Consider the following 12,132-nt stretch of genomic DNA (forward strand, 5'->3'; position numbering starts at 1 on the left):
GGGAGAGAGAGAGAGAGAGAGTGAGGGAGAGAGAGAGGGAGAGGGAGGGAGAGGGAGAGAGGGGGAGAGGGAGAGAGTGAGGGAGGGAGAGGGAGTGAGTGAGAGAGTGAGGGAGGGAGAGAGGGAGGGAGTGAGGGAGGGAGAGAGAGGGAGAGAGTGAGGGAGGGAGAGAGTGAGGGAGGGAGAGAGTGAGCGAGGGAGAGAGTGAGCGAGGGAGAGAGTGAGCGAGGGAGAGAGAGGGAGGGAGAGTGAGGGAGTGAGGGTAAGGGAAGGGGGAGCTGGAAAGTGATGAACCATGGCATCAGTGAGAGTGGCGGTCAGAGTGAGACCCATGAACCTCAGGTAAATGTCGCGCCCACGTTAATAACAATAATAATAATAATAATAATAATGATGATAATAGATTGTTAATCAGTATCACGGACTCCCTGCACCCGAGCCAGACTCGCTCACAGTCACCGGCTTATCACTCGGTATCTTTAAACTGAGGCTGAAACCCCTTGGGGACGTTTCCTTGCCCTCACGACGCCTCTGTTTGCCGAGCAGTAACAGTAGTTAAAACTCCTGTTTTGTCAGTCGATTGGCAGCCCATCGCTTTCCGAAAAAATATCAATCCTTTTTTTTCAAAAAAAATATAATAATCAGTGGGGTCACTTAATCCAGACTGTTTGCGGGACAATTTTTGTGCGCCGTTGGGCTGCTGCGTTTCGCCCACAAAAGTATAGTCAATTCACTTTACAGTATATTCTGCGAAGTGCTTTGAGACCTCTCAACGATATGATAAGGCGCTGCCTCAAATGCAGGAATTATTATTATTATCCCACTGGGTCTTACTTTTCTCCCGACCGGCTTAGTTTTTCACTGTCACTGTCCTTCGGTATAGTAATAATCCTTGCATTTGATATTGTGCCTTACCACATCGTTGAGACGTCTTAAAGTGCTTCACAGGGTATAGCGTAAAGTGGGTTCATTGTGTATTTTTGTGGGTGAAATAATTTTTTTTTAAAGATCAAGACTCTCCCACAGTTCGCAATCTCCTCTCGCTCAGTGTCTCACTGGCTGTCATTCGCTACTTGGCCATCTCAATCAAGTGAGTGGGACATTGAGTAAGATTCACTTCATAGCTGTACTCAAATTGCAGCCGCATTAATCTCCAAATCCAGTCACTACACTTTACAGAAAAACAATCTGACGTGCTTCGAGACGTTTTGATGTGATAAGGAATTATATCAAATGTTGTTAACAGTTGACTTTATTGAACAAAAAGGTACCAACATCATGTATTTTGGTAAAGTCCCCTGTTTCAAAGTGCTACATGCTGATGAATCTTCACAGAGTGTAAAGGGATCAGGATTTTAGTGAGAGACTTTATAATAAATATTTGCTCAACTTTAAAGGGACATCTGTTCCATCTATTTATAGCACAACAAACTCTGTATTTGACAAAGGTTCATTAGCTATTGAGGGAATACTCCAGGATATTTTCCCCCACATCTAGATACTGTATTTGCAAGTACTGCATTATGTTCTGTAAAATATAATCTAAACATACTTCTGTCTTATTTTGTGTTTGTCAGTCTTCATAGGGATATAGTATTTATTTATTTGTCGATTTATTGATCAGTTATAAGATTTAAACCAGTCAAGGTTGAAATACAAAAAGACAAGACAGCCAAGCTGTTCAATCTATATTTTGTAATAATGCTACTAAAACTGCATGTCCTTAAACTGTAAGAATCTATAGTCTGGTTGTATAGCTCGTGAGAAAAAAATGGCATTGGAAACTAGACCAATCGTCTAGAAATACTGAAGAAATACTGTACACATTTGTATTTTGTTTTAAAAGGGAAATTATTTGTTGCTCTAATATAAATTTTTTAAAACGCAATTCAACCTTATAATGTTGATCAACTATCAAAACTTCACTCCTACGGGTTAATGGTGGTGGTTTGTCAACATCTCAAAGAATGTTTATCAACATTTCAAAAGATGTATATCAGCATCTCAAGTGTATTTATAAACACCTCAACATGTGTAACAGTTTTATGATTTAGATATAGACTCTCGCCAACCTGGTCCTGATATTCTCCAGAATTAGGTTAGCAGGGTATACCTTGTTGCAACTCATTTCCACCTTGCTCTCAATGACTTTTGGTTGACAACAACAGATGTCAGGCTTTCACAATCAAATCATGTGATTTGAAATGCCGTGTTGTCAGGTTTATTTTATTGTACCTAACTTTCTTCGGAGAAATAGTGATTCTTGTAAACTTATCACTCAGTTCAAATCACATGATTTGTTTACAAGGTGTCTTTAAAACAAAGTGCAGAAAGTGGAATTAGACAGAAAATTGTAATTGTAAGTTGTAGTCCATTTCAAGAATGCAAAATCTCTCTGGGGTGGATGTTGTTTATAAACTGTAATATTAATGTTATAAACATTGTTGCAGTTTATCAGCATCATTTTAACATCCTTCAATTGTGTTCCACCTTCTATATTGTCCTGAATACAGTACAAAAACTATATGCTGTTTCTTTTTCTGTTGTGAAGTACAATACTGTGTGGAAATTTAAATCTTGGGATTTTATAGAGAATTACATGGACTGTACAGCGTAGAAACAGGGCATTTGGCCCAACTCTCTGATTTTGCTCCCACTTGTCTCCTTGAATTTGAAGAAACAAGTTTAACCCTTTGAATGCAATATTGCTGAACAAGTGCGCAATCTAGGTGTCTGGTTCGACCTCCAGCTGTCCTTCCTCTCCCACGTCCAGTCCCTGACCAGGACCACCTTATTCCACCTCCGCCACATTGCCCACTCCGACCGTACTTTACCCAAATGCAGCCGAAACCCTCGTGCATGCGTCTGTCACCTCCTGCCTGGATTACTCAAATGCATTCCCACTGGTCTCGCCAGCTCCGCTATTCAAAAAANTCCAGCTCGTTCAGAACTCTGCTGCCCGCAAACTTACCCGGACCAAACTGTGTACTCCCATCTCACCAGTTCTGGCCAGGCTCCACTGGCTCCCCATCACCGAACGGATCGACTTCAAGATCCTCACTCGTTTTCAAATCCATTCACTCCCTGGTATCTCCCTACCTCTCTGACCTCCTCATTCCCCAGTGCTTGTCCCTCGCACTCTCCACTCCAGCATTGGAGGTTGCACTTTCAGCCATTATGCCCTGAAACTCTGGAACACTCCCTCAATCCCTCCGCCTTGCCCCCTCTCTCCTTTTTCAAGTCCCACTTAAAAATCTTCCTTTTCAGCCATGCTTATGATCACCTCCTCTCTCTCCCACCCCACCCACCCCCGGTTCGGAGTCCAGCTCCACCTTTGTCAAGAGCTCTGAAACGCTACCCTGCGTGGATGGCGCTATATAAGTGCAAGTTGTTGTTGTGCTCTTCATTGCAAACCCTTGACTGTCCAGCGCCTTGAGACACCTTCCCGATGTGAAAGGCACTATATAAATGCAGTTTGTTGCGTTCATTCAGAACTCTGCAGCTGGTGTCCGTTCCTGCACCAGGCTCCATGATCCTACCACTCCAACCCTTGCCCGGCTCCACTGGCTCCCCATCCCTGAGAGGATAGAGTTCAAAATCCTCATCCTCGCCTTCAAAGCCCTCCACGGTCTTGCTCCTTCCTACCTTGGTGACCTGCTAATGCCATATCAACCTGTCCGTTCCCTCTCAGCATGTTCTGGTCTGCCCACATCCACCGCCATCGCTGCTCAGGCCTTCAGCATCGTTTCCTCCACCTCTTGGAACTGCACCCCACAGTCCCTTCACCATGCTCCCTCTCTTGCCTACTTCAAGGCACGTCTCAAGACCCTCCTCTTTGACCGCGCTTTCAGTCACCCTCCTACCCCTATCCTTCCTGACCTTCAACCCTCCCAATCCCAACCCCCTACTCAGGTCCAAATCCCTGACTGTCCAGCTCCTTGGGACGTCCTCCCAATGTGAAAGGCGCTATATAAATATAACTTCTTGTTGTTGCCATAAGGGATCTCATTGCAGGAACCGATTATTATAAAGAAAATAATCCAAAGAAAGAAAGGGTGTCCACTGTAGATAAACTAAATGAGATAAATTTAACTGCACTTTTTAAAAAGCTAAACTTACTATTTTATACTTTCCCAAATCTCAATTATTTGTTGGTTGAGTTATCTACCGGACATGACTGCGCCACTCCATTATGGCGGATATGAATATTCTTCTTCAATACAGTAATAACACTTAAAACATATTAGTTATGTGAGTTAATAGATCTACCAAAACATATAATCCTTTAAATCTGGTAAATCTGTAGTACGCTGTGGAATGCTCATCGATTTTTGAAAGAGTATGTATCACTGCCTTTAATGGGGGTGAGACGAGTATATTTTTCTCCACGTGATGAAGCATTTCAATGTCAACTGAACCAAGAGTTTGGACCATTTGCCAGAATTAAAACGGGTATTATATAGTTTCAGCCTCCAAATAGGACACGGTGTTATAAAACAGTACATCCTCCAAACAGGACATGGGTGATATGTGTGCTGAACCATGTGACGCTTTTAGTTCAGAGCCAAAGTTGCCGAATAATGAAGACTTGGAGCTCTGTACTGAACTGTTGTCAGCAAAATGAGAGTTTATGTTTATTCAGGTATTCAACCTTGTGTTGGATATTTTCATGCTCCGAGAATGAGGTTTTGGATTTTAGCCACTCTTCATGTGACTGCATGCAGGTTCTTGTGGTGTTCATGTTAGTGCCAACACAACCCTCTGTTTAATATGAATCCTGTTGATTCTTCTGTAAGTGGAGGAGTGCTGCAAAGAAATTGTGGTAATATAATTAATTTTGATTCATGTTTAATTAAGTTTATACTGATTATGAAACAATATATATTTGTAAAAAAAATGTAATAATGTATATATTATAATATATGATGAGACCTGGCTAAATTAGGACTCTTCCTTCTTCCCATTGGAGGAGATTGAGAAGAGATATATTACAAGTATTTTAGAATAATGAACGGGTGACGAGATGGATGAGGAAAAATTATTTAATTTACGTGGGGAATTGGTGACAAGGGGGACATAGTCTTATGGTTGTTAATGGTGAAATTAGAGATGAGTTAAAATGAATTATTATTCAGAGGATTTATAAGATTGAAACACTAAGTGTTTATTGAGGCTTGATCAAATTTCCTTATTCAACCAATCATATGCTAACTCACTGTAAATCTATATTTTTGGATTTATTAATTCATGAAAGGTTATTCTGGAAATGTTGTCATCTAATTATTTCTGTAGAGAAAAGGACTTGGATGCCAAGTTCATCATCCATATGGAAGGAAACAAGACGACAATCACAAACTTGAAGGTATACCTCTTTTAAACGATTTATACTTGATTGTGAGATTGAAACTACTGTATGTGTTGTTTCATGTAATAAGCTTAATGGTGTTCGTTCAATTTAGTCAGTTTGAGATTTATGATTAGTTTGCCACATATTCTACAATCAAATAGTAATAAACTGAAAATTGTAGTTGCTACATCAAATAATTAAATAGATAAATAATACATAAACTTCCCGTTAGTTGAACCAGAAGCCACTTCTTCACTCAAGGATTGTAGGATTCAATTCCTGAAACGATTGTCAATGCAGAGTCGGGGAGAATGCTTAACAACAACTTGCATTTATATATTGCCCCATGCAGGGTAGCATTCCACAACATTGGAAAGTTTAAGAGGAAAGTAGATAAGTATTTGTTTAATAAGATATTGAAGATGGGCAAATGGTATTAAGTTACAAATCAGCCAAGACCTATGAAAATTGTAACCAGGCTCAATGGGCAAATTGGCATACTCCTGTTCCTGTGTTCCTAAATGGATTTTGCAAATATTGTGTTTGATCCATTCTACATAACATAGATATTTCTTTGAAACATTTACATGAAGTTGTTAAAAAAAGTTTTAAAAGGCAACAAGTTAGCAAATTTTAAATTTGTGTTGTGCACATGTGGATCAGAGTCCAACTAAAATGGATGTTAAAATGCAGCAAACCACTAACTTACTATAATATATTTTTTCCTCGCTACAGATGCCCGAGGGCAGTTCAGGGGATTCTGGCCGCGAAAGGTTAAAGACATTTACATACGATTATTCTTACTATTCTGCTGATTGTAAGAAACCCGACTTTGTATCTCAGGAAAAGGTACTTTATTATGATTATGAAATGCATTTTATTTTATTCATTCCTTCTCCCCTCCCTTCACACGGTGACACACACTCACACACCACACACACGCTCTGAGTATCTAAAATTAACTTCAAGTGAAACAGCAGGTTTAAATTGTTTTCCCAGTGCTGTGTACACATGGAACAGAGTCCTACTAAAAGGATGTTAAAATACAGTAAGATCAATTTCTATTTAATATGGTATTGAAGGTTATACGTTCATTAATGGTTGAATCTATGAGTAATTTCAACACCTATAATGGCAAAATATAAGTATCCAATGTTGCTATTTGATCACATGTGGAATTAGCATAATGTGTGTTGTATGAAGATGACCCGCTTCTCACCCACTAAGGAAAACCAATCACATTTCAGTGCAAAATGTTCTTTGTCACCCAAAGATCTTGAATAAGTGAACTTGTGCGAGTAATACTCACATCATTAATTTAGTAGAGTTCTCAAAAGATAGTACAGACCCATGTATTGACTCTCCTCAATTGTTCATGGTTAAATGTACCACTTGCTGTGGTCCTGAATCACACAGACTAGCAAAGTGTTGAGTTAGATCCCCGGTCCTGTGTTGAAGCAGCTGACCTGCTGAAATGATAGGGCAGACATGGTTTGCCTTCGTCCCTCTGCCTCAGGAGAGCAAGTGCCACCTTTTGATGGCAGTCCATTGCTTATCTTTAATGATATTATTAATTCATGAGGTCAATTTTCACATTTCTCTGACTCTATTTGCATCAGCCTATCAGCATAGACTCAATAAGCCAGAGTCTGAGGGAAGCCCCCACAAATACACAACAACACTGGTTCCATGTCTGTTGTAAGCGGATACCACAACAAAACAAATTAGTATGGTGTAATTTTTATAGCTCCATGTCTCTAGATCCCAAGTATACATTTTTTAAGGCTCTGAATGTTAACGTCCAATATATTCCTTTGAGATGATTACTCCTACACTTGACATTTCAGTAAACCTAGTGACTGGAATGCTAATATGTCAGCACACTATTGAATTATTTTCCATGCTGAATGCATTCATAATTAAAATAAACAATGAAAGTTTCATGAAATGCTAAGAAATGAAGTTTTGTTATTTTTGAAATAAATGAGTCTGCTTCGTATTCCATGAATTTGCTTGTATAATATGTAGAGCACTGGCTGAATTTGGTACAGGACTATATCCAATTAAGGAACTCTCGCACTGCTGACTGCAATGGCTGTGCCACTTACATGACAGCCCTCTTGTACAGTTAATACAGGAGCTTCAGAAGTCCTGTAGCTCATTGGTTAGAGCGCTCACCTCGCAAGCGAGAGACTTGGGTTCGATTCCCAGCAGGGCGAAACATTGGGCAAGTTTCCTTACTCCACACGCCTGATAATAATCTCAAAAAAAACCAATAATTATTTGGTCACTTAATCCACGACTGTTTACGGGGCACTGTTGTGCGCAATTGGCTGCCGCGTTTCGCCCACAAATTTACAGTCGATGCACTTTACAGTATATTCTGTGAAGTGCTTTGAGATGTCTAGAAGACTTGAAGAGCGCTATATCAAATGTATGGATTATTATTAATACAATACAGAATTACATTTGTAAAGGGCCTTTCACGTTGGGAGGAAGTCCCAAGGCATTGAACAATCAGGGATTAGGACCCGAGCGGGGGGTTGTTGGAATCAGGGAGGGTGGATGGCAAAGAATGTAGGAGGGTGGCCGAAGGCATGGTCGAAGAGGATGGTCTTGAAGCATGCCTCGTAGGAGGCAGAGGAAGGAGCGAGAGGAAGGAAATCTGGGATGGAGTTCTAGAGGATGGGGGCAGAGAGTCTGAAGGCCCGACCGCCGATGGTGGGCCAGGCAGGGGACATGGAGCAGGCTGAGTGGAGACAGCAGACAGGTTGATAATGGGTTAGGAGGTCTCAGTGTTCAGAAGTCTCAGTTGTCAAAAGAAACTAACCAGTTATACATTATACAAACTATGAGATCATTATGCAAAACTTCAAATAATGGTGCCAGAGGATTGCTATATGAATGAATACAGTGAGTGCATTAAACAGCACACTTCTCTATCGGTTCTGTTTTGTTTTAAGAAATTTGTTTGTTTCGCTGGATCAGTGCAGACATCTCAAAAAAAATCACGTTTTTATATGCTGGATTATTTGCTTTTTTACGGAAACATTTTAAAATCATGAAAATCCAGAGGAAATCTGAAGTAAAAATAGTGCCAGTCATTAGTTTTAGTTCAACTGGCAGCACATTGCTGTCTGGGTTAGATGATTATAGATTGAAGCCCTATATCATACCTGAACTCGCAATCGGTAGGGTGTCTACTGAGAGAGTGCTGTCCTTCGGGTGAGATAATAATCTAAGGTCTCATCTGCTTGTTTGAGTAACAAAAATAGCATTTTTGAAAATCACTTTCAAAACTAAATTGGAAAACTCGCCCAATAATACTATGATTTTTATCAGTTGCACTGATCTCTATGGAATAGTGATAGATGGTTTTATTGTGAAATAAATAGGTTTATTTTTGTTTTTCCAAGTCTATGATATAGTGCCTTACTATGATGTTACAATGTCTCTTAGTGCTTCACAGGATTTTGGGAAGTAAAGTGACTGTATTTGTAGGCAAACGCCAATTTGTGCACAACAAAGCCCACAGACAACTATGAAACAAATGGCCTATTTTATCTGAAGGATTGTTGACCAGGACACCAGGAGAAACTTACTTCTATTTTCAACTAATGCGATGGGATGTTTAAAGTCCTCCTGAATAGGCAGTTTCAACTTCATATCTAAACGACAGTACTTCCAACCATACAGCAAACCTCTAGTATTGCATTGGAGTGTTAACCTAGACTATGACTTCAAAGTCGCAATGTGGAGCTTAAACCTGCAACCTTCTGACTCAGAGGTGAGAGTACCACCAACTGAGCCACGTTGACATCTATGATGACATATGGGATCTGTGTATTTTTGCATACAGGTTTTCAAGGATCTTGGCAATGACGTACTTAAAGCTGCGTTTGAAGGTTACAATGCATGCATATTTGCTTATGGCCAAACAGGATCTGGCAAATCGTATACAATGATGGGAAATCCGGTAAGATATGTATGGTATGACAGTGTTTGATGTTTTTTGCAGGTTTCCATTAAATTACTTAATTTGTTACATGGAAAAAGATATAATATTGTATCACTACTAACTTCACTACCCTGTGCTTCATTTTATTTCAAAAATTTGTAACTAGGTTTGGTAGTGTTGTTCTTTTTTCCCTTTCTGTTGTTGTCCTAGTTCTCTACACGTGCACAAAGTGTGACTCCTTCCCTACTCTAAAGGCCAAACACAATCAAAGGACTTGGCCTTTGCTCAGCCCCTCTCTTTGACGCATTTGTTTGTTGCAATTGGTAACTTACCTTGGAGCAAAAATCAACATTTTCCCATTATGTACAGCATATTGGAGCTCATTGATGACTGGCTTCGCAGTTCTAAAGAAAAAGGGATATTTCACAGAATGATATCTAGAGCGATATGACAATAAAACAGACCATTCGTACCAACCAGTTAACAATAACAACAACTTGCATTGATATAATGCCCCTCACATAGGGTAGCATCCCAGAGCACTTGGATGATTGCAATCTGAATTGTTGAATAGCAACTTGCATTTATATCTCGGAAATATATCTCTTATATCTTCATATCTCGGAGCACTTATAAATACCTGCAACGTAGATGAAAATTGTTGAACTACTTGTGCTGGAACAAATTACAAGCACAAGTGAAGGATCAAGGGACTAGACAAGTTCCTGGAAATTAAAACAATTTGGGGTAATTAATAATAATATGCTTGAATTAATATTGCATCTATAACAAAAGAAAATATCTGAAAGTGCTTTATAGTTAATTGATATGAAGTACACTGACTATTTCTAGATATATACAGTCAATTCACTTTACAGTATATTCTGTGAAGCACTTTGAGACGTCTAGAAGACATGAAAAGCACTATATCAAATGCAAGGATTATTATTCTAAGATTTGTTATGGTGAGATAAATGTGTCAAAGGAATATTTGGAAAATTGAGTGGGTAATCTTGATACTCTAGTCCTGCTTGAAAAGGTTACTATGTTGTTACTATGTTCCTATCTTTTCCAGACCGTGTGCCATCCAAATTATATGTTCTATTTCAGGGGGACACAGGCCTGATACCTCGAATTTGTGAAGGGTTGTATGCCAAAATAGCTGGGAGATCCAGATGGAATGAAGCTTCATTTCGCACAGAAGTTAGGTAAGATTCTTGATTATTTAAACTTTATTTCAAGCTATCTTTTCCTCATCCCTTCATTGTTGTATGTCATTTCCCAGTTAAGGATAGGCTAGATAATACTAAGTCCCTGTTAATGATACTGTACAAGTGTAACATTTTGGGATAACTTACCTTCAGAGTAATTTTTAATCTAGAGATGGACCTGAATTTTATGTGAGAAGTGCAATCTTTACAATAGTTCAATACTGTTAGGTATTGAAGCCAAGTAATACCCAGGTTAATAAGGACATGCCAATTTAATTTGACATGGAAATAGTTGATACTGATGCAGTATTGTGTCTAGAAAGTGGGGAAAAGTGGAAAAATCAATTCCCAATGCTGCCATCTTGCTGCCAGCACAAAATGTTTATGTTCCCATATTATGCCATATTCAAAAACAATTGCACCTCCCTGAATCTTTTAACGACACAAATGTTTGATCATAAACTTTAGTTTTGACGTTGCCTTAACCATGTAAAATAGAACTATGTGATCATCATTTAAACTTGTGTTCACCTATATTCAGATTACTAACCAGTTCTGGTAAACCTCTGAATAAAAACTTCATGTTGTATTATGACAAATGCTGATTATCTTTATGAAATTATGCTTCCCATTCAATTGTGTCAATCTGGCTCAGTTGGTAACACATTTGACTCTTGAGTCAAAACATTGTGGATCGAAGCAATACATCAGGTGTTTGAACTCATTCTAGGTTGACACTTCAATGCTGCATTGTTGGAGGTGCCAGCCTTCAGATGAGAAGTTAAATTGCAGTTCCATATGTATGTTCAGAAAGATTCAATGGCACTATTTGAAAAGAAAGGGGTTTCTCCTTATGTCTAGCCAACACTCTGCTGGATAAAATTGGTCATTTACTTCTTGGCTGTTTGTAGGACATTGCTGTACACAAATTAGCTGCCAGATTTACCTATAAAATACGGTTATTACACTTGTATATACAAGTATATCTTGTATACTACACAAACAATACACCATTAAAACATTTTATAGCAACTTTCACGTTGTGAGGAGGCCCCAAGGTGCTGGATAGTCAGGGATTTGGACCCGAGCAGGGGGTTTGGGATGAGGAAGGTGGAAGGTAGGGAGGGTGGACGAAGGACGAAGGCGTGGTCAGAGAGGAGGGTCTTGAGATGTGACTTGAAGGAAGCAACGGAGGGAGGCAAAAGGAACGTTGTATGGAGTTCTAAAGGGGGCAGAGAGGCTGAAGGCCTGACCACCGATTGTGGGGCGAGTCGGGCGGGTGAGGTGGAGCAGGCCGCAGCCTGCTAAGCGGAGGAAGTGGACAGGTTGGTATGGGGGTAACAGGTTACAGATGTAGGAAGGAGCAAGGCCGTGGCGGGTAGTCATTGTGGTTGTTGAAATGTCCCATGATTATTATGTTATGATTTCCTACTTGCCTGAGAAAGCTTGTATAATAACAACAACTTACATTTGTATAGCACCCTTCACGCAGGTAGCATCCCAAAGCGTATGTTTGTTCACCTTGAACTAAGTTTCAGTTATTAATTTATTACTCATATCATCACTACGATTTTCTATTACTGTTTCTGCCATTTTATCTAGTTGTTGTATGATCC

The 12,132-nt window shown here is 39.6% G+C and overlaps 1 protein-coding gene across 3 annotated transcripts in view; it reads left to right on the forward strand.

The window, feature by feature from the left end:
• Positions 1 to 230: 230 nt before the first annotated feature.
• The window catches only part of kif16ba (kinesin family member 16Ba), a 129,261-nt gene continuing 117,359 nt past the window's right edge, over positions 231 to 12,132 (forward strand). For all 3 annotated transcript variants that reach the window (XM_007892286.2, XM_007892287.2, XM_042333186.1), the window contains exons 1-5: positions 231 to 342; positions 5,293 to 5,362; positions 6,083 to 6,196; positions 9,207 to 9,323; positions 10,416 to 10,513. In XM_007892286.2, coding sequence (XP_007890477.1) covers positions 296 to 342; positions 5,293 to 5,362; positions 6,083 to 6,196; positions 9,207 to 9,323; positions 10,416 to 10,513 — 446 coding nt within the window. In that variant the 5' untranslated portion in view covers positions 231 to 295. The remainder of the gene's footprint in view (positions 343 to 5,292; positions 5,363 to 6,082; positions 6,197 to 9,206; positions 9,324 to 10,415; positions 10,514 to 12,132) is intronic.

This window comes from Callorhinchus milii, unplaced genomic scaffold (genome assembly GCF_018977255.1).
Source record: "Callorhinchus milii isolate IMCB2004 unplaced genomic scaffold, IMCB_Cmil_1.0 Scaffold3, whole genome shotgun sequence".
Classification (NCBI taxonomy): domain Eukaryota; kingdom Metazoa; phylum Chordata; class Chondrichthyes; order Chimaeriformes; family Callorhinchidae; genus Callorhinchus; species Callorhinchus milii.